The 22,942-nt window shown below is 42.6% G+C and overlaps 3 protein-coding genes across 4 annotated transcripts in view; all 3 read right to left on the minus strand.

Annotated features, from left to right (window-relative positions):
• blm (BLM RecQ like helicase) overlaps nt 1–4,758 on the minus strand; it is a 35,418-nt gene extending 30,660 nt beyond the window's left edge. Inside the window, exon 1 of one of the 2 annotated variants that reach the window (XM_020457076.2) lies at nt 4,431–4,758. In XM_020457076.2, the coding sequence (XP_020312665.1) occupies nt 4,431–4,528 (98 nt within the window). In that variant the 5' untranslated portion in view covers nt 4,529–4,758. The remainder of the gene's footprint in view (nt 1–4,430) is intronic. The other variant, XM_020457075.2, reaches the window with a different exon arrangement.
• A 1,023-nt stretch (nt 4,759–5,781) lies between these two features.
• ctsh (cathepsin H) lies at nt 5,782–9,018 on the minus strand. The gene is made up of 12 exons (XM_020456737.2): nt 8,844–9,018; nt 8,621–8,652; nt 8,131–8,236; nt 7,844–7,914; nt 7,656–7,760; nt 7,439–7,525; nt 7,173–7,228; nt 6,979–7,060; nt 6,815–6,883; nt 6,625–6,731; nt 6,258–6,383; nt 5,782–6,155 (listed from the first exon to the last, which is right to left on the minus strand). The coding sequence occupies exons 1-12, from the start codon at nt 8,911–8,913 to the stop codon at nt 6,080–6,082; spliced, it is 987 nt and encodes a 328-aa protein (XP_020312326.1). The 5' UTR covers nt 8,914–9,018; the 3' UTR covers nt 5,782–6,079.
• A 159-nt stretch (nt 9,019–9,177) lies between these two features.
• The window catches only part of rasgrf1 (Ras protein specific guanine nucleotide releasing factor 1), a 38,829-nt gene continuing 25,064 nt past the window's right edge, over nt 9,178–22,942 (minus strand). Inside the window, exons 17-27 of the mRNA XM_020457025.2 lie at nt 17,467–17,643; nt 17,186–17,292; nt 16,964–17,076; nt 15,072–15,132; nt 14,794–14,897; nt 12,682–12,766; nt 12,355–12,552; nt 12,022–12,101; nt 11,768–11,885; nt 11,607–11,675; nt 9,178–11,435 (exon numbers count right to left, since the gene is read on the minus strand). Coding sequence (XP_020312614.1) covers nt 11,343–11,435; nt 11,607–11,675; nt 11,768–11,885; nt 12,022–12,101; nt 12,355–12,552; nt 12,682–12,766; nt 14,794–14,897; nt 15,072–15,132; nt 16,964–17,076; nt 17,186–17,292; nt 17,467–17,643 — 1,205 coding nt within the window. The 3' untranslated portion in view covers nt 9,178–11,342. The remainder of the gene's footprint in view (nt 11,436–11,606; nt 11,676–11,767; nt 11,886–12,021; nt 12,102–12,354; nt 12,553–12,681; nt 12,767–14,793; nt 14,898–15,071; nt 15,133–16,963; nt 17,077–17,185; nt 17,293–17,466; nt 17,644–22,942) is intronic.

Here is a 22,942-nt window from a genome sequence, read left to right on the forward strand (position 1 = left end):
CACGAGGAGACTGACTGTTACACGAATGCAATAAGCCAAGGTAAGTTGCTAGCTAGCATTTACCTTATCTTATAAAAAACAATCAATCAACGACTGTCGTTGCTCCAATGTGTACTTAACCATAAACATCAATGCCTTTCTTAAAATCAATACACAAGTATATATGTTTAAACCTGCATATTTAGCTAAAAGAAATCCAGGTTAGCGGGCAATATTAACCAAGTGAAATTGTGTCACTTCTCTTGCGTTCATTGCACGCAGAGTCGGGGTATATGCAACAGTTTGGGCCGCCTGGCTCTTTGCGAACTAATTTGCCAGAATTTTACGTAATTATGACATAACATTGAAGATTGTGCAATGTAACAGGAATATTTAGACTCATGGATGCCACCCGTTAGATAAAATACGGAACGGAATAAACGTTTTGTTTTCGAGGTGATAGTTTCCGGATTTGACCCAAGGCTTGTATTTCTATGTGTTTATTATAGTTAAGTCTATGATTTGATATTTGATAGAGCAGTCTGACTGGCAGTAGCAGCAGGCTCGTAAAGGTCAAAGGTATATGGTTTAGAGAGAAATAGTCAACACGTTATAATTCTTGTAATAATTTGCGGCTGAACTTGAAAGGGATTCCTTCATTATTTTACCGTTCGTTGTCTTCCATAGAGAATGTCTTGATCTACTTCAAATAAGGTCTGTATTTCGCGCAGGCTTAAACCACCTCGGGGTTTTGAGACCCTTGTGAAACTCACTACTTTTGTCAAAATATTTTCATAAATCCACTCTACAAAAAAAATGATGTTCGCTTATATTTAGCCAATATTGATCAGAGTTACCGTGTCCTATGGATATCTACACAGTTATAAAATTGGCAAGGTGGTGTAAGCCTCGCACTTTGGTAGTCAATTCTTACCACGCCCATTATTAAAATAGGATTTCCTGCATATAGAAATTAGAGTTTTTGTTTTCAAAATTCATCACAGGTAACTTAAACTCTATTTTTATTCAAACAGTTGAGAGTATTTGTCTCCTAAGCAGACTCTTCAGTATCATTGTCACTTCAGAGCTGTGTGTGTGTTTTACAGATGGCAGAGAAAAGCAGAGCACGAGTGTGGGACTATTACATGGAATTGGCACCAGGGAAAGCAAGGTGTCTTATTTGTGATAAAGATGTAAGCATGGGGTCAGAAACGGCTAAATAAAAAAAATACCACCCTGTGGAATCACCTTAAGAACACCCATCCAAAAGCCCATAATATGTATTATATTAAGTTAAAATAAAAGTGTTCATTGTTCATTCAGTATTGTTTCAATTGTCATTATTACAAAAATATATGAGTTTCTACTTCTAAAAATGTACCTTTCCAGAAACAAGTCTCTCACCGTTGCCGCTTGCTACAGACCACCCTCTGCCCCCAGCTGTGCCCTCGACACCATATGTGATTTGATTGCCCCCCATCTATCTCCTGAGCTTGTGATGCTAGGTGACCTAAACTGGGACATGCTTAAAACCCCGGCCATCCTACAATCTAAGCTTGATGCCCTCAATCTCACACAATTTATCAATGAACCTACCAGATATAACCCCAAATCCGTAAACACGGGCCCCGTCATAGATATCATCCTAACTAACTCACCCTCCAAATACACCTCTGCTGTTTTCAACCAAGATCTCAGCGATCACTGCCTCATTGCCTGCATCCGTAATGGGTCTGCGAGCAAACGACCACCCCTCATCACTTTCAAAGGCTCCCTAAAACACTTCTGCGAGCAGGCCTTTCTAATCGACCTGGCCGGGGCATCCTGGAATGATATTGACCTCATCCCGACAGTAGAGGATGCCTGGTTATTCTTTAAAAGTGCCTTCCTCACCATCTTAAATAGGAATGCCCCATTCAAAAAATGTAGAACCAGGATTAGATATAGCCCTTGGTTCACTCCAGACCGGTCTGCCCTTGACCAGCACAAAAACATCCTGTGGCGTTCTGCATTAGCATCGAATAGTCCCTGTGATATGCAACTTCTCAGGGAAGTTAGGAACCAATATACACAGGCAGTTAGGAAAGCGAAGGCTAGCTTTTTTAAACAGAAATTTGCATCCTGCAGTACAAACTCAAAAAAGTTCTGGGACACTGTAAAGTCCTTGGAGAATAAGAGCACCTCCTCCCAGCTACCCACTGCTCTGAGGCTAGGAAACACTGTTGCAACTGACAAATCCACTATAATTGAGAATTTCAATAAGCATTTTTCTACTGTTGGCCATGCTTTCCACCTAGCTCCCCTACCCCGGTCAACTGCCCGGCACCCTCCACCATTTCTCCTACACCCATATCCAGATAGCTGATGTTCTGAAAGTGCTGCAAAATCTGGACCCCTACAAATCAGCCAGGCTAGACAATCTCGACCCTCTATCTAAAATTATCTGTCAAAATTGTTGGAACCCCTATTACTAGCCTGTTCAACGTCTCTTTCGTATCATCTGAGATTCCCAAAGAATGGAAAGCTGCCGCAGTCATCCTCCTCTTCAAAGGGGGAGACACTCTAGACCCAAACTGCTACAGACCTATATCTATCCTACCCTGCATCTCTAAGGTCTTCGAAAGCCAAGTTAACAAACAGATTACGGACCATTTTGAATCACATCGTACCTTCTCCGCTATGCAATCTGGTTTCCGAGCTGGTCATGGATGCACCTCAGCCACGCTCAAGGTCCTTAACTATATCATAACCGCCATCGATAAGAGACATTACTGTGCAGCTGTATTCATCGACCTGGCCAAGGCCTTCGACTCTGTCAATCACCACATTCTTATTGGCAGACTCAACAGCCTTGGTTTCTCAAATGATTGCCTCGCCTGGTTCACCAACTACTTCTCTGATAGAGTTCAGTGTGTAAAATCGAGGGCCTGTTGTCCGGACCTCTGGCAGTCTCTATGGGGGTGCCACAGGGTTCAATTCTCGGCGCCGACATTCTTTTCTGTATTCAAAAATGATGTCGCTCTTGCTGCTAGTGATTCTCTAATCCACCTCTATGCAAACGACACCATTCTGTATTCTTCTGGGCCTTCTTTGGACACTGTGTTAACTAACCTCCAGACAAGCTTCAATTCCATACAACTCTCCTTCTGTGGCCTCCAAATGCTCTTAAAACGCAAATAAAACTAAAAACTAAATTAAACCGAATTGCTCGCACCTGCCCGCCCATCCAGCATCACTACTCTGGACGGCTCTGACTTAGAATACGTGGATAACTACAAATACCTAGGTGTCTGGCTAGACTGTAAACTCTCCTTCCAGACTCACATTAAGCATCTCCAATCAAAAATGAAATCTAGAATCGGCTTCCTATTTCGCAACGAAGCCTTCTTCACTCATGCTGCCAAACATACCCTTGTAAAACTGACCATCCTACCAATCCTTGACTTGGGTGATGTCATCTATAAAATAGCCTCTAACACTCTACTCAACAAACTGGATGTAGTCTATCACAGTGCCATCCGTTTTGCCACCAAAGACCCATACACTACTCACCACTGCGACCTGTACTCTCTCGTTGGCTGGCACTCGCTTCATACTCGTCGCCAAACCCACTGGCTACAGGTTATCTACAAGTCTCTGCTAGGTAAAGCCCCACCCTATCTCAGCTGGTCACCATAGCAGCACCCACTCGTAGCACACGCTCCAGCAGGTATATCTCACTGGTCACCCCCAAAGCCAAATCCTCCTTTGGTCTCCTTTCCTTCCAGTTCTCTGCTGCCACTGACTGGAACAAACTGCAAAAATCACTGACGCTGGAGATTCCCATCTCCCTCACTAGCTTTAAGAACCAGCTGTCAGAGCAGCTCACAGATCACTGCACCTGTTCATAGCCCATCTATCTACCTCATCCCCATACTGTATTTATTTATTTAGCTCCTTTTGCACCACAGTATCTCTACTTGCACATCCACCATTCCAGTGTTTAATTGCCATATTGTAATTACTTCACCACCATGGCCTATTTATTGGCTTAACTCCCTTATTTGACCTAATTTGCACTAACTGTATATATACTTTGTTTTCTACTATATTATTGACTATGTTTTGTTCATTCCATGTGTAACTCTGTGTTGTTGTATGTGTCGAACTGCTATGCTTTATCTTGGCCAGGTCGCAGTTGTTCTCAACTAGCTTACCTGGTTAAATGGTGAAATAAAAGGTGAAATAAAACTAAAATAAAAAACGACAACTTGCGCATAAATAGGATAGTCCATCAGCATTATAACGTACATACATCATTTTTTTTGTGAGCAACGAATGAAGCCGGTCACAGAACCAAATCGGTCCAACAGAGCGTTGAAGAAGGCCGCCCGGATCTCCCAGGACCAGAGCTAACAGGTAGCTAGCTAGCTAACGTCATACAACTCCAGCTGGACAAACAAGATACTTACCCTGGTTTGGGTTTAGACAACGACAGTTTTCTCTGAGCAGCATTGCTATGTCTCTCGAGTTGTTCCTTCAAATTATTTTGAGGAAGACTGGACATCATCAGCTAGGCTAGCGTCTCAACATTAGCATTCATAATAACTGGCTAGTCTTGTTATTTCGCGAAACACCACTTGTGCAGTCTGTGGATGTATTATTGTCGTGGTCTATAAAATAAAACGTTGTCTACCTAGCTATAGCTAATTGACAAAAATAAATAAATTCAGCAACCAAAGGCAAAGAGTCAGTCTGTTAACGTGTTTTAGCGCCGTTTTGACTAAATGCTTTCCATTGGTTCAGAAACTGATATCCTGTCACGGGTCTGGTTATCATGGGAAATGTAGTCAAAGATAGAAAAGCTATCTGGCTACATGCAGAAAGGAATATACAGTATTTAAGCAATAAGGCCCGAGTGTGTGTGGTATATGGCCAATACAGACAGAAGAGGACTGGCCACCCCTCAGACCCTGGTTCCTCTCTAGGTTTCTTCCTATGTTCTGGCCTTTCTAGGGAGTTTTTACTAGCCACCGTGCTTCTAATCTGCATTGCTTGTAGTTTGTGGTTTTAGGCTGGGTCTCTGTATAGCACTTTGTGACATTGCCTGATGTAAAAAGGGTTTTATAAATACATTTGATTTATTGTTCTTACGCATGATGCAATGCGGAGTCCCTGGTTACAGCCCCTTAGCCATAGTATTTTAACCATATACCACAAACCCCCAAAGTGCCTTACTGCTATTATAACCTAATTAACAATGTAATTAGAAAAGTAAACAAGTCGTTTTGCATCATACCCATATATTTAAGCTGTGCTTGACTTGGGCAGGTCACTGAAGCTGAGTACCGGCACTTTGCATTTTCTAACTCCCGTTCCTCTTATAGAATGTTAGCTCATGTATTGTGGGGCTCCTGCACCTAAATGTAAACAGTACCATTACCCAAAATCAGTATCAGCACTTATTTCAGTTCAAGCACTGGCAATAAGGCCTGGGGGGGTGTGGTATATTGCCAATATACCACAGCTAAGGGCTGTTCATATGCACAATGCAATGTGGAGTGCCTGGACACAGCCCTTAGCTGTGGTATATTGGCCATATACCACAAACCCCAGAGGTGCCTTATTGCTATTATAAACTGGTTACCAATGTACAAATAAATGTTTTTGCATACCCGTTGTATATGGTCTGATATACCATGGCTTTTAGGAAATCAGCATCCAGAAGCCAAACTACCCGGTTAATAAATTAAAAAACTCTGGACTATATAAACGGCATCATCACACAGTCTTATCTGAATTCGAAATGTGTCGCTCATCAAATTGTGACAGAGAAATCAAGAAACTTTATTCACAAACATCAAATCAGTTAAAAAAAAACAATTTCACTTGATTAAAATCATAACAATCTTCATGTCAGCACAATAATCTAATCCTGATTAAAAACAGTAGATGTGCAGTGGGGAGTGTTTCTCCCAGTATATAATCAGACTCCCTGAGGTGGTGAGCAAACATAAAAATCAAACCATATCATTGATTTAAAAGTTGAACTGATAATGAAATCTTTGGCTCCATGTCCCTTTTTTCTACTCTTGCCCCCATGGCGTGCAGAATTCAACATTCACAGCACAGGAAGGGGATAAGATGAGCAGCCAGCCAGTCCACACATGTTTTTCCCACGCTCAATGAAGAAATAGCTGTGAAAACAGCACAACATACTGTATCATAACACTGTTCTGTTACATAACATTGGGCCCATACTGTTCACAATGTTATTCTACTTGTCATTGAAGTCTTACCCTTTCATTCCCCAGCTGCTTCCCCAGGAGTTCTTCACTATCCAGTAGGGTGTGCCCTTCTCCTCACCATACCCCACAGCCAGCACTGCATGATTCACTGTGTCTGTGGTGTTGTGACACTCCATGCTACAATAAGAGAAGTGAAGATGCAGAATGCAAGGCCATGATTCCCATTTTATAGAAAGAAGAAGTCATGCACAATCTACATATTTATTTGTATTGCTTTCTGATGCTGGTTGTATGGTAGGTAGGCTACAGCTGTGAGTCCTGTTTTTAACTGTGCTTATTGGAAAATATGCAACATAGCTCTTAAAGCACAGATATGATCCATATTCTAGGTTTAACAAAATAGCAGAGTCATTCTCACCTGGTGTACACACCACCATCATAATGCATGAAATCAGAGGTCACCTCATAGGCAAGGCTGACAGGGTTGAATCTGGCCACTGCATCCAGCATACCCATTTCATCATACTGCAATGTAATAAATACACAATTAGCTGACTGCCTGGGTAGTCAATGCACCAGATAATCCAGAGTAATTTGCATTCACTTACCTTTGTTATGTTGACTACATCCTTAACAAAAGCAGCAGCCAACTCAGTCTTGAACTTGCAAGTGTCATCCTTCAAAATGATTCCAACATTAATGATGTTAATATATCGTCACCGTTTGAAGTGCTAGTACTGTAGTTATAAAGATGGAATGGCTGTTTACATACATGTGCAGTGTATGGATAGTCCTCCTCTGTCATGATTCCCTTGTTATACTTGATGTACTCAAATGCTTGACTGGGGAGCCCGCTAAAAGATAATTTTTTTCAGAGCCTCAGTAAGAATCCAAGTGTCCAGTAAGCCCAAGAATAGGGGGGAATATATATTACAAAGAAACGTGTTTTCGAGTGGTGACACTCACCCATTACAGCCGTGGTTGTTGAAGGCCTGAGCACAGTCCACTAGTTGCTGCTCTGACTGAACAATATAAAGGCAGCAGCAGATAAAATATACTTGTCATCGTTCAAGATCAGAAATAGGACAAGAATTTCAATTAATTCCTAAATGTATTGCGACTACTAGCCTTAAACACAATTGTAAAAATGGCATTGAATTGCCTCAGCAAAAGGAGGCCAACTTTCCTTCCCACTTAATTTTTTAGAATAGAGAAGTAGATAAGTATCTCACCAGTTGTAGGAGTTTCCCTGTTGCGATTGCTGTGACTGACTCCAAACAGCCTGTAGTGGAAAAGGTCCAGCAGCTACCACAGGGCCCCTGAACACCACAAATCAGAATCTACCTTCAGCACATACAGTGGTCTTCCACATAAGCATCTTTACATTGCCAGATAATGCATGGTTTATATCATTAGAAAGTGCATCCTATACTGTATGTGTTAGGATACCTGGTTCTTCACCGCTGTGACATAGTGCCCCTTCTTTCTCCAGTCGACCGACTCTGGATATGGTCCATTGCTGCTCACATGACTCCCTTTAGTGGCAGAACAGTTCTAAGAATGACAGAAAGAAAGATTTAAATGTGTTTTTCAAGTAAAAAAATCAAGAGAAGTATACATAACAGGAATATAAATACCTGGGGCTCAGTCAAGAGGAAAGATTTTCTGAATTCAGCAAACGTCAGGTCAGAGAACTGATTCAGTCCCACTAGGTAAAAAGGTCACAGTCAGAAGACAGAATTAATATGCCACACAGGAAGTTGGTGGCACCTTAATTGGGGAGAATGGGCTCGTGGTAACGGCTTCCATGTGTTTTATACCATTCTGTTCTAGCTATTATTATGCAGCCTCCACTGATCATACTCAAAGGATGTGGACACTTCTAACATCTGAAAAAAAACAAGCATCATGCAGTTATTCATACTTGTGAACTTGTGATTTCCTTCATTGTGATAGTCAATCCTCCTCTTGTTCTCAATGAAGATCTGAAGTCTGTGGTAGTACTCCTCCATGTCATACACCTTGTTGTACTACATGGATGACACAGTAACATCTCAATTCAGGTCACTGTGATTTTACCATTTTTTTATGTAGATACAGTGCATTTCAAAATGCATTAGATATTTTGTATTTAACCTTTATTTAACTAGGCAAGTCGGTTAAGAACTAATTCTTATTTACAATGATAAGACACTATCTGTCTAGTTGCCTAGCTTATCAGTAATTCCATACACACTATTGCAGTTTAAAATAAAAATGTATTCTATCTATAGGGCTTAGTATGATGAAAATATTATCCAATATTTATTATTTTCAAATAATACTTTTTGCAGACAGATATGAAGAAGAAAAAACAGAAAACAACTTCCTTGTATTGTAGGAAAGTACCTGGTTTCGTGCCAAATCGAACTTACCTGTGACATCCATAACTTAAAGTGATATTCGCCTGTAAAGAAAACAGACAAGGGACATTTGATTTGAGATTGTAAAGATCAATAGGCTAAAAGCCATTATTCTATCAGTCGTTCTGATCACAAATGTGATGTTGATAAATCAATTGACATTATTCATTTGAAAGCGCAAATGAGGTATAATTTCGATTCAACATAGCCTAAAACAGATTCAATTGCAACTTACCCTCCTCGGAAAACGGATATAAAGAAGTAACAGAGTATACGGCAAATATCAACAAAACCAAGGTCTTCATTCTTCAAAGTTTGGTAAAGCTGTTGTCTTCCTGCAACAAACAGTGAGAGCAGTGAATGAACTAACCGAAAGTCACGAGGTTTGATCACTTCCCGACTTCCCCGTGACAGTGCAAAAGGTGACGAAATATACGCTGAACTTTTATTATACATAAATAAAAATTCAAGTAAAGTTGCTGCAGTGTGTGTGTGTGTTTGTGTGTGATAGAGGTGGCAGAGAGAAAAATATCATTGTTTTCTCCACAAACACACTTGAGACAACAATGCCCCTGAGATAGAATAGATTTATTAGCAAGAGGTAATCAGGAAACATACATATTTTTTGTATTTTTATAAAACTGGAAATATTTCTCAAGCCGTGGAAATAAACATAAGGGTTGAAAGATAATTCTCATACCACTGGGTATTGCTAACAGCAAAACGTTTGTTAATATTTCATTTATAAGAGTATGTGCACGTATAAGTGTATACAGTATATATAAGTATATATATTGTTTTAATGTTGTCTGATACAGTGTTGCATGCCTGCCACATGAGCTTTTAATGTTTCTAGACTGTACATGGTAAAAATACATACAAATATTCACAGAATAAGCACTACATTACTATATTCCTGCTAAGAGAATGATTATAGACAGGATTACAGTATATGCAAAACACTTTGAAGTTGTCTTCTACCTCTAAGTCATGGTTTCAAAATCACAATTGTTGTAGCATTTTGTGTTAAAGCTTGGGATACAATGCTTGTACTTGACACTGTTCCACATTAAGAAATATGCAGGGCTGCATATACAAACTGTACAGAATACATTTCAGCAGGTGAATTAACAACAAAGTACAAAATACTTCCCTGTGTTTATGTATCCCCTTCCCTTATACTAATACTACAAAAATACTCTTTGAATGCTGCAGGCGGAGTAACTCATTCACTTTTATCATACTCTTAACAATGCATTTAACAGAGTGATATACGGTCACGTTCCACAATCACTGGAACAGCAAAAGGACATAGATTGTCTTTGAATGATACAGTATAATAGCGGAACAACCTTGCACTGTACACAAATATCAAAGCCTAAAAATACTACAATTTAAGGGTTTTGCTTTATTTTTCTTTAAAATGTGTGCACCGTTTAGATTAAATTGAAAGCAAACGACAATGTGGTTTAAAAAAGGGAAACAGCTACATATACAATGGCATGCTCCAAGAATAGCAGCAAAATGGTTAACATATTCCTCCCCAAACTCCCCACTGGGTACATACTGGTTGAATCCACATTGTTTCCATTTAATTTCAATGAAATTCTGTTGAACCAATGTGGAGTATACATTGAATTGACGACTGTGCCCAGTGAGTCATAGTGAAACAAGATGTCACCACCAACTAATCATTGTCAAACTGGAAGTACACTTGTATTGGAGATATAACGTACACTGGCTTATTACTGTCCCTTCAAATTAAATTGATTAATAGAGCTTATTCTGCAAAACAAAATTGAAATCATGGCTACTTGACTTGAATTACTTTTGAAAATATATAGCATGAAGTTTGATTTAACTGCCTGTTACAGTGAAACATGCAACAGTAATGAAATAAAGCTACAAATATTGTTAATCATCTTCTAGGTTACAGTAGGTTGTATTCACACAGGACTTAAAATTGTTTTCAAAACAAACCAGACTTTGCTGGTTCTTAGAATAAAGCTTGTGGTGTGAACATGCCCTTATGAGTTATTTATTTTCAGAGCAGAGTCAGTACTGTGCTGCAAATCAGTCACTTCTAAGAGCAGGTGTTTCTTGTAAGAATCATTCATGATGACAAGACAAAGCTCTGTGGTGCTAGTGGCTTTCACATCTCGGTCACAACTGTGACAGGATGACTCAAAATGTTGATAGATAAAACAAGCGGACGCAAATAAACAAAGCAGAGCTGAGGCGGAATTGATAGAACAATTCAAGGAACACTCATTGGTTTAGCCACATCAATTTGGAGTAAGAAAATGTCTATGTTTTACCTGGTTTGATTTAATACAATGCTACATCAGTTGCAGATAAACACATCTATTTGAGTAAAGAGAACAATCTTTCCTATGTACAATATGATCCTGGCAGCATGTGTGCTTACAGGAAGTGCAAAGTCCACAGTATGAAAAGATGTCAATCAGTTACAAAGGACATACCATTATACAAGATCATTGTGACTTTAGTTATCACCCTAGTAAGCCCAGTGAAATGGTCCTTGTCGCAGAGGAAAATGAAATATTTCAACAACGTGACGATTAAATTAACATTTGTACATAAGACTTCTAAAAACAATACACGTATCAGAGCAAACATGTTAAACATGACTTAACACCAGTTATTGTTTATGTCTACTGTGTACGACATAGTTCTTTAACAGAGAGTACACTTTGGGAAACTGTCATCCTCTTCAGTTGTTGACTTTAGGCTCAATTCTGAGAGAGGCTTCATACAGGCTTTCTTCATCCAGAACAGAGCTGTTGTCCAGCAAATACTGTGCTGCCTAGACCAGGACAAATATACAGTCTCAGCAGGTTGGCTACAACTACGATAATCTATACGATGTGACAAATACGGACACTCAGGATTTCCCTCATGGCCATTGCCATTTTCTTTTGTTTCTCTATATGTACAATATAAAACAAGTTAGCATGAAAGAGCTTTAAAAGTTTACCATTGGCTGATGATCAATCTTGTATGCTGTTTGCTGGAATTGTCTAATTTCTCTGATGATATGGGAAATCTGTAGAGAGAGAACAGAAGCCATGTATACAATACAAAGCCATAGAATACATTAATATCTCTGTAACATTACACATAGCAGAGACCGCTGACCATCCTCATCTTTGAGAAGTTGACTAATTTGTCCTCAGTGTAATTGGGCGTCCCCTCCTCAATGAAAGCCAGATCAGTGAGGTACATCCCCAGGTATGGTACACAGGGAGGGTCACAGCTAGAAGGAAAAACAGAAGAGTAGGATGTCACCAATTTGACAATACTTTGATCGATCCACTGCCTGAATGGCCAGCATCAACGTCTGATACACATTGGCTTTTGTAGTTATTAGAACAACCAGCAGAAACACTCACTTCTTTAAAGCCTCTCTTAGGTTTTTGAACCTCCCCTCTGACGAAACCAACTTCTGCAGCTTGTCAATTACGGTTTTAGTCTGAGGGATAAAATAAAATACTGTTTAAAAGAATATTATTTTGGAAAACACCCAGGTACAGTATAATCATAGTTAAAGGGATGTGTAATCTGTAATGAGCAATAACGATTCATGGAGGTCTGAGGTGTCATAACACACTGTTTATAATAGTGTATTGAGGTCCTAGTGCAATGATAGAACGTGTAGTAATATTACTAGGACCAGGCTATGAGCCCTCAGTGAGCTGGGTGTGTGTAGTGGGAAATGTGGCCACCTGCTTAGACACTTTGAGCCAGGTCTTCTTGAGACGGAACACAGAGCTGCGGTTGAGGGAGGAGGTGATCTCCAGCACAGCGTTGTAGTTATGGAGACAGCGGCAGATGTCCGCCACCGCCACCCACTTCTCCATCACCGCCACCCGTGTGGTCACATCATCACAACGCAGGATCTCAGTGGCAATCAGGTTACTGATCTAACAGAGGCAAGACAGACAAGGAATAGCCATGTTCCTAATGCATAACAACCAAAGCCACACACTGTAATGAAAAGTGAAAATGTACAGCGGTGCTATGTTGGGAGATGGGAGTTGTTGGCTGCATACATCATTGAAATGCTTTGTTGTTTTCATGATATATGGTGTCCTTTCATTCTTGTCATTCTTCATCCAGCCTTGACCAAAGAACTCTCTGTAAAACAATATTGGAAGATCAAGTAGAAAAACAATTTATTCTCATTAATACAGCATAGTTGTTGTTTAAAAATCACTATGTGTCCCATATTGTACAGTGCATTCGGAAAGTATGCAGAGCCCTTGACTTTTTGTTACGTTACAACCTTATTCGAAATGTAATTAAATAAAACGTGTTCCTCAATCGACACACACAATACCTCATAATGACAAAGCAAACCACTTATTACAAATAAAAAAACATAACTTATTTACTAAAGTATTCAGACCCTTTGCTATGAGACTCAAAATTGAGATCCGGTCCATTGTTTGAGATGTTTCTACAACTTGATTGGAGTCCACCTCTTGTAAATGCAATTGATTGGACATTATTTGGAAAGGCACACATCTGTCTATATAAAAGGTCCCACAGCTGACAGTGCATGTCAGAGCAAAAACTAAGCCATGAGTTCAAAGGAATTGCCCGTAGAGCTCCGAGACAGGATTGTACCGAGGCAAAGATCTGGGGAATGTTTCCAAAAACATTCTGCAGCATTGGAGGTCCCCAAGAACACAGTGGTCTCCATCATTCATAAATGGAAGAAGTTTGGTACCACCAAGACTGAGAGCTGTCTCCCAGGTCAAAACGGAGCAATCAGGGGAGAAGGGCCTTGGTCAGAGAGGTGATCAAGAACCCGATGGTCACTCTGACATAGCTCCAGAGTTCCTCTATGGAGATGGGAGGACCTTCCAGAAGGACATCCAATCTCTGCAACACTCCACAAATCAGGCCTTTATGGTAGAATGGCCAGATGGAAGCCAGTAAAAGGCACACGAGTGTTGCCAAAAAGCACCTAAAGACTCTCAGACCATGAGAAATAAGATGTTTTATTAATTTTTTTGCCCTTTTTCCTCCACAATTTTGTGGTATCCAATTGGTAGTTACAGTCTTGTCTCATGGCTGCAACTCCCATACGGACTCGGGAGAGGCGAAGGTCGAGAGCCGTTCGTCCTCCAAAACACAACCGCACTGCTTCTTGACACAATACCCACTTAACCCAGAAGCCAGCTGCACCAATGTGTCAGAGGAAACACTGTACACCTGGCAACCCTGTCAGTGTGCACTGCGCCCGGCCTGCACGATTGGACAAGGACATCCCTGCCGGCCAAACCCTCCCCAACCCGGACGACGCTGGGCTAATTGTGCACTGCCCCATGGGTCTCCCGGCTGCGACAGAGCCTGGACTCGAACCCGGAATCTCTAGCGGCACGGCTATCCCTGTGATGCAGTGCCTTAGACCACTGCGCCACTCGGGAAGCCACCAAGATTGAACTCTTTGGCCTGAATGTCAAGTGTCACATCTAGAGGAAACCTGGCACCATCCCTATGGTAAAGCATGGTGGTGGCAGCATCATGCTGTGGTGATGTTTTTCAGCAGCAGGGAATGGGAGACCGGTCAGGATCGAGGGAAAGATGAACAGAGCAAAGTACAGAGAGATCCTTGATGAAAACCTGCTCCAGAGCGCTCAGGACTGGGGCAAGGGTCACCTTCGAACAGGACAACAACCCCAAGCACACACAGCCAAGACAATTCTGGAGTGGCTTCGGGACAAGTCTCTGAATGTCCTTAATTGGCACAGCCATAGCCCGGTCTTGAACCTGATCGAACATCTCTGGAGAGACCTGAAAATAACTGTGCAGCGATGCTCCTCATCCAACCAGACATAGCTTTAGAGGATCTGCAGAGAAGAAACTCCCCAAATACAGGTGTGCCAAGCTTGTAGCGTCATACCCAAGAAGACCCTGAGGCTGTAATCACTACCAAAGGTGCTTCAACAAAGTACTGAGTAAAGGGTCTGAATATTTATGTAAATGTAATATTTCAATAATTTGCTAAATTTTCTAAAAACCTGTATTTTCTTTGTCATTATGGGGTATTATCTGTAGAAAAAAACTATTTAACCTATTTTAGAATAAGGCTGTAACACTGAATACTTTCCGAATGCACTGTTATGTGTGTGTGTATCGTCAGCTGTGTCACTCACTCATATGGGATGACCTTAAAGACCAGGTGGTCCAGTAGGGTGAGCTGCTCTGCTATCTCCAGGGCAGAATGGCTCTCAAACGCTTCCGCCTTTCCTACTGACGCCTAGCACACACACAGAGCATCACCGGTAACCATTCCCAAGACATGAGGTATGAAAACTACTTCACTATATTCAAACATTCCTGAGACACATACTTAACATACATAATGTATGTCAAGGAAAGATTGTCCTCCTTTGACTCAACTGCCATTTACATGTGCAGTCATCCCACTTACCAGCTGTGTCACCTCCTCCAGGCTGATCTGATTGTCACCTGGGTCCTCCTGTGTCAGGGTCCTAATAGACCATACAACAGAGTCAAGTATGTATTTATAATGTGAGTGTTTCTCTTTACTCTGTACATAGAAGCCCTATAGAAGCGAGAACCCATGTATTCAATAACAACTGAGTGTGCCTGTAGGATAAGAGAGGCAAGGCAATAAATAGGCCATGGTGGCAAAGTAATTACAATGTAGCAATTAAACACTGGAATGGTAGGATGTGCAGAAGATGAATGTGCAAGTTGAGATACTGTTGTGCAAAGGAGCAAGATAAATAAATACAGTATGGGGATGAGGTAGATTGGATGAGCTATTTACAGATGAGCTATGGACAGATGCAGTGATCTGTGAGCTGCTCTGACAGCTGGTGCTTAAAGCTAGTGAGGGGGGTAAGAGTCTCCAGCTTCAGAGATTTTTGCAGTTCGTTCCAGTTATTGGCAGCAGAGAACTGGAAGGAGAGGCGGCCAAAGGAAGAATTGGCTTTGGGGGTGACCAGTGAGATATACCTGCTGGAGCACGTGCTACGGGTGGGTGCTGCTATGGTGACCAGTGAGCTGAGATAAGGTGGGGCTTTACCTAGCAGAGACTTGTAGATGACCTGGAGCCAGTGGGTTTGGCGACGAGTATGAAGCGAGGGCCAGCCAACGAGAGCATACAGGTCGCAGTGGTATATTGGGCTTTGGTGACAAAACGAATGGCACTGTGATAGACTGCATCCAATTTGTTGAGTAGAGTGTTGGACGCTATTTTGTAAATGACATCACCGAAGTCGATAATCGGTAGGATGGGCAGTTTTACGAGGGTATGTTTGGCAGCATGAGTGAAGGATGCTTTGTTGCGAAATAAGAAGCCGATTCTACATTTGATTTTGGATTGGAGATGCTTAATGTGAGTCTGGAAGGAGAGTTTACAGTCTAACCAAACACCCCTAGGTATTTGTAGTTGTCAGAACCGTCCAGAGTAGTGATGCTGGACGGGCGGACAGGTGCGGGCAGCGATTGGTTGAAGATCATGCATTTAATTTTAGTTGCATTTAAGAGCAGTTGGAGGCCACGGAAAGAGAGTTGCATGGCATTGAAGCTCATCTGGAGGTTAGTTAACAGTGTCCAACGAAGGGCCAGAGGTATACAGAATGGTGTCGTCTGCGTAGAGGTGGATCAAAGAATCACCAGGAGCGAGAGCGACATCATTGATGTATACAGAGAAGAGCCTGAGAATTGAACCTTGTGGCACACCCATAGAGACTGCCAGAGGTCCGGACAACAGGCCCTCCGATTTGAGATACTGAACTCTACTGGAGAAGTAGTTGGAACCAAGCGAGGCAATCATTTAAGAAACCCAGGCTGTTGAATCTGCCAATAAGAATTTGGTGATTGACTGAGTCGAAGGCCTTAGCCAGGTCGATGAATACGGTTGCACAGTAATGTCTCTTATCGATGGCGGTTATGATATTGTTTAGGACCTTGAGCGTGGCTGACGTGCACCCATGACAGCTCTGAAACCAGATTGCATAGCGGAGAAGGTACGGTGAGATTCGAAATGGTCGGTAATCTGTTTGTTAACTTGGCTTTCAAAGACCTTAGAAAGGCAGGGTAGAATAGATATGTCTGTAGCAGTTTGGGTCTAGAGTGTCTCCCCCTTTGAAGAGGGGGATGACTGCGGCAGCTTTCCATTCTTTGGGAATCTCAGATGATACGAAAGAGAGGTTGAACAGGCTAGTAATAGGGGTTGCAACAATTTCGGCAGATAATTTTAGAAAGAGAGGGTCCAGACTGTCTAGCCCAGCTGATATGTAAGGGTCCAGATTTCGCCTCATAAGCTGAGGCGGCGGTAGTGCTGGTAGGTACCTGATGATGTTGGCGGCTGCTTTCCTCTCCTGTGTCAGCAGCTCCGGGTCATGCATCACTTCCTCCAGGAAGGCTATCACCTTCAGCTTCAGCTCAGTGTTACTCTCAAAGTCCTTGGAGGTCACCACACACACACACACACACACACACACACGTTAACTGATTGGAAACCTGGACACTATTTGACCTTAGAAGTAATGACTATGTATCTGGAAGACTTACCTGAGAGTGTTTTGACACCCAGTGCCTCAGAACATTCAGGACTCTGTTGGTTGCAGCCCTTCGGATTACAAACTCTTTGTCCCCATTCCTCTGGTCTGTTGGGAACCCTGGGGAAAATGGATCAAATATGCCATGTAAATATCACACCTACATTTTTAATGACATATAGATTTTTTCTCTCTTGAGAACAAAAACGACATTGAAGAGCTCATGCTTTTGAAAATGTGGTGTACACAAATTGTTCCATTGTGGACAAAACTGATGTTTAATACGCTGGGTACCTGTGCTAGCCAGGGACATGCGGCGGTACTTCTCCTTGGTGGGCGTGCCCTCATTGGCTCCTGCCGTGGCAATGGCGAAGGCGGAGGCTGCAGAGAGGGCACTGCGATTGTTGTTGTCCATCTCAGGGCGGCACGATGACATCACCGTGCCATTATTGTAGGAAAACAGGGAGAATTCTACAGGGAGATACAATATGGAGACAGTTATACTGGCTGTAAAATGCCATGAGATTCATTTTAGTGAACTTGATTGATGCAGTATAATACCTTTACAATAAAGTAATGTAGGTATAAAATGGAGAGACCATAAAACAGAACTGCTGACATTATGACTGCACTAGGACAGCCACAAAAAATATCCATTAAAGTGTCAGCTGCATCAAATGAATGCTCTTAATTGGTCTCTCACTACTACTTCAATAGGAACCGGAGGGAAATAGGTGCAACTATAACCTGCTCACTGAGATTTAAGAGGTTGTTGACGACGCTTAGCAACTTAATGGATCTTACCCCAAAACGCATGATCTATTTTGGCTGTGTAATTCATATTGTGTAACAGGACAGATTTGTTCATTTATTTTGTCTCCAGTAGAGGGCAGCAACCCAAGAGCACCACATTCTATCCCAGTAGAGCATAGAGACCTTACATGAGGCTATGATATTCAAGATGGGTGTAGCTAAATATAGCCACCAATATCAGCATAATGGAGAAATGTACTGGTTTCTCATCACACTGTCTGCACACTGACTGACAATATACAGACATTACTGTGTGATTAATGAACTAATCAAATCAGTTGAGCTTTATGATGAGTTATATAAACCTGATCTGAGTACTGTTAATGTAAATTATGTCAGGTTTCTGTTCACCTTTGACTTGGTACACATTTTGTCCTAAGAGTTGGGCAGCGCCGTGCACAGACCTGCAAGGGGCAGGTGCTCTGTAGCAACATTAAAAAAATATTTAACATAGGGTATAGGCCTATTTATTTCTGCAACAACACACTCACTCATCACAAATAGCAAGCTAGTTACAGGAGAAGGGTGCAATTGCGGCACGCAGCTTGGGTCGTTCCTGCATGTGGGCATTCCTACATCTGCAGGAACACCTCTTTATAGTTCTATTGATCAATTTTTTTTGTAAGGACAGGTGGTAGGTGGAGTGCTCCAGTACAGCAGGTGGCATTAATGCACGATAACGGATGCCATCTGCGATAAACCCCACAGAAGGGCCAGGGTGACAATTGTAGCTAGCTAACGGTAAACCGGTAGACCGTGTCCTTTGCCCCTGCCTGTCAGGTACTATTTTCCATAGTTCTGTTAACAAAGGTGAGGGCAGGTGGGAGCTTGATTTATGCAAGAACCAACAGGGTGCACGAGGGGTGGGGTTCATGAAGGAACAAATGGGATGCTTCGAGGGGGGCGCATGTAGGAACGCTCCGAAAGCCCACAGGCAGGAACCCCCCGAATTGCAGGCTGCAATTGCACACTATTGAGTTACAGTGCCTCCTAAAGACATAATTGACATATGGAAGAGGGTGGGCTATCAGCTGATCATTGATGTTGATGATGAATCTAAATAGCTCGATAACTTTTACTGATTGTGATTTACTTCTCTCTGCTGCCTGTATCAGCCAACCAGACCAAATATTGCTTATGATGTAGGCTAAATCAAGTGTTATCAAATGTAATGCTGCTGTGGCAGTACTGTTGATATTTAAACTAGGTAGCTAGCTACACACACTCAATCGGTGACCAAATCTCTCAAGCTATGCATATTTGGATACCCAACACCCCTTAAAAAAATATATTGCAGTTTTGAAACTGCAGTAAAAGTGCAGTAACTGCAGTCAACTGTGATATTTTGGACGCAGTAATTGCAGAATAAGTGCAGTTATACTGCATTGTACGACAGTTAAACTTCACATTGACTGCAATATTTTAAGTAAGGAGCAATCTCAGTACAGGGCAGACTGGGGAAAAAGGTGCAACCGGATGTGCGTGAGCTACATACAGGGCATATCAGATGCAACTGAACCAGAATTTGGGGTTTACAAAGGAGACGTTGAATATGGCATTCTCATTTAAGCCCAGGAAGTAGCCAGTTAATTATCAATTTACCAGCTTTTCAAGCAGAATAATGTCATACATTCGGTACTTACCAAAGAATGGAGATTCACTGAGCCATTACTGCCATTCCGGATGGTATGTACGTACTCCCCAAAAAAAGTCTAAATAAAAAGTTACATGCAACCAAAAAAATGCCTTGCCTGGAAATAAGTATTGTTTGGGAACAAGTGCGCATTCACGTCCTCTGCACCTCCTGCAATATTAGTAATGGAATTAAAATACACTAAATAAAGAAAATATCAATAACTGAAATATACAACAACTATAAAAACATACCCTATATCAAATTCTATTGGACTTGTACACATGTTTTGCATATGCTTATGTTTCTCGCTCCAACAGTGCTATTACTGCAACAGTGCAGTAATACCAAACAATTGTCATTCCTCCCCCTGGTACTCAACGTTTCTGGTTTACAAACCTCTGGTCCTGGCAACCCACATTGTGCACACCTGGCAACCATCATTGCACACACCTGCTCCCCATCGTTAAGCACGCCTGGTCTTCATCACCACCCTGATTACTCTCCCTTAATACAGCCCTCAGTAAGCCACAGTCATCAGGCAGTATTGGTTTTGGTCATGCTCATCCTGTTTTGTATAACTTTTTTTATTTTTATTATGATTAAACTCACATTCTGCACCTGACTCCCTGTGTATGCGTGACACTATACTGCCTCAGAAATTATGGAAACTGTAGAGGACGGTTGAGGAACAGGGTCATCTACTGTACCAACATCACGACCAGCTGGCTCTACTGGGTACGACCATGAAGGAGGTCCTCTGTGTTCTCCATCGCCTCGACACCCTTAGCGAGGTTCTCCGTCTCTGACGGAGGGCCTCCTACCACAGGTCATGACAATGGTCAGCGACACCTGACTGTCCCTTCTGGAGTAGTATGATAGTACTCAATCGAAATGCTGTGGCGTCCTACTCCAGTGCTCCCTGTATTTTGCTTATCAGACCTAATCCCCACCACATGAGGTCCAAGGTTGCCATGGTCATTTCCCTGCTGACCGGACGGGTGTGGGCTACGGTCGTCTGGGAGAGGGAAGAGGAGGAGCTGGGTTCCTATGATAAGTTCATGGCGGTCTTCAACTATCAATCATCAATCCAAGATGGCGTAGCAGTCAGACGTCTTTGTCCTGTCCCTTGTATATATCGTTTTACATATTTTTCTTCGCATATCTTTAAAAATATTTTGCTAAACCTCAACTTCTAAATACTCCTCTGCAACCCGCCTCACCCAATGTGGCGTGGATCTGCTTTTTTTTTCCTAAAGTATTTATATTTACTTCGGATCTGGAATCCCTCAACTGAAGCAAGCCAGCCAACTACCAGCTATCAGTCAGCAAACCATTGCCAGCGGTCGTCAGCTGACCTTCAGCTCGGAAAGCTCTCGCCAGTTCGAACATCGTGACGAACCAGAGCATAAAGGACCTATTATTTTTATCCCCAGATTCCTACCGCAAACTGAACATTTTCATCTGGATCTTCCCAACTATCTAACCGCAATCCCGGATGACTACTCCTGGCTAGCGTTTCCATCCCAGAGCAAGCACCAATTAGCTTGAAGCTAGCCTGGTCCGGGCTCCTGTGCTACCGCAGAAGCATACTCCTGGGCTACAATATCCGGACCCCTTCTACAGTTGGTACGGGGCACGGAACCCCGCAGATCCCCTACGACTGGAATACCGACATAATCTGTCCGAGGACTCCAACAGGACCCTCAGGCACGACGCCCGCTGAAGGCCCATTCTGCTAACCAGATAGGCCTGCTAGCTACCTAGAGCTACTTGGAATCCCTACTAATTCCACGACTGGTCTATCGACGTCACCGCACGAAGAGGCAAAAACAGACTTACCCCCATCGCGACGCCCCCCAAAGGCTAACTTGCTAGCCCCTGCTATCTGCTTGCTTGCTAACCTGGTCTGCTAATTGCTAGCTTGCCGGCCCCGGTCTGCTAACTGCTAGCTTGCCTACCCGGTCTGCTAACTGCTAGCCCCTGCGAACCGCTTGCTTGCTAACCCGGTCTGCTAACTGCTAGCCCCTGCTAACTGCTTGGTTGCTAACCCGGCCTGCTAACTACTAGCTTGCCCCAGGCTACTAACTGCTAGCTTGCTGGCCCCGGCCTGCTAACTGCTAGCTTGCCCCTGTCTACTAACTGCTAGCTTGCCGGCCCCGGCCTGCTAACTGCTAACTTGCCTGCCCGGTCTGTAACTGCTAGCCCCTGCTAACTGCTTGCTTGCTAACCCGGCATGCTAATTACTAGCTTGTTTAGCCCCGGCCTACTAACTGTTAGCTTGTTAGCATCGGCCTGCTAACTGTCTGAATCGCCGTGTCCCCAGTCAGCCCAACCACTCACTGGACCCATATGTTCACTTGGCTACGCATGCCTCTCTCTAATATCAATATGCCTCATCCATTACTGTCCTGGTTAGTGATTACTGTCTTATTTCACTGTAGAGCCTCTAGCCTTGCTCAATATGCCTTAACCAACCATATTGTTCCACCTCCTACATATGTGATGACATCACCTGGTTTAAACATCTCTAGAGACTATATCTCATCATTACTCAATGCCTAGGTTTACCTCCAATGTACTCACATCCTACCTTACCTTTGTCTGTACACTATGCCTTGAATCTATGCTATCGTGCCCAGAAACTTGCTCCTTTTACTCTCTGTTCCGAACGTGCTGGCGGTCAGTTCGTATAACCTTTAGCCGTACCCTTATCCTACATCTCCTCTGTTCCTCTGGTGATGTAGAGGTGAATCCAGGCCCTGCAGCGCCTAGCTCCACTCCCACTCCCCAGCTGCTCTCATTTGCTGATTTCTGTAACCGTAAAAGCCTTGGTTTCGTGCATGTTAACATTAGAACCCTACTCCCTAAGTTTGTTTTACTCACTGCTTTAGCACACTCTGCCAACCCAGATGTCTTAACCATGTCTGAATCCTGGCTTAGGAAAACATCCAAAAACCCTGAAATCTCCATCGCTAACTATAACGTTTTCTGCCAAGATAGAACTGCCAAAGGGCGCGGTGTTGCAATCTACTGCAAAGATAGTAATACAGAACTCTGCAGGCTATCTAAGTCTGTACCCAAACAATTTGAGCTGCTACTTCTAAAAAGTCACCTTTCCAGAAACAAGTCTCTCACTGTTGCCGCTTGCTATAGACCTCCCTCTGCCCCCAGCTGTGCCCTCGATACCATATGTGAATCGATTGCCCCCCATCTATCTTGTGAGCTCGTGCTACTAGGTGACCTAAACTGAGACATGCTTAACACCCCGGCCATCCTACAATCTAAGCTTGATGCCCTCAATCTCACACAAATTATCAAGGA

This window comes from Oncorhynchus kisutch, linkage group LG22, assembly GCF_002021735.2.
Source record: "Oncorhynchus kisutch isolate 150728-3 linkage group LG22, Okis_V2, whole genome shotgun sequence".
In the NCBI taxonomy this organism is placed as follows: domain Eukaryota; kingdom Metazoa; phylum Chordata; class Actinopteri; order Salmoniformes; family Salmonidae; genus Oncorhynchus; species Oncorhynchus kisutch.

Coding starts and splice junctions, on each gene's coding strand:
- ctsh (XM_020456737.2), bottom strand. CDS start 8,913: ATGAAGACCTTGGTTTTGTTGATATTTGCCGTATACTCTGTTACTTCT. Junction 8,653..8,843: donor ATATCCGTTTTCCGAGGAGG/GTAAGTTGCAAT, acceptor TTTTCTTTACAG/GCGAATATCACTTTAAGTTA. Junction 6,384..6,624: donor GATGGTGGTGTGTACACCAG/GTGAGAATGACT, acceptor CTCTTATTGTAG/CATGGAGTGTCACAACACCA.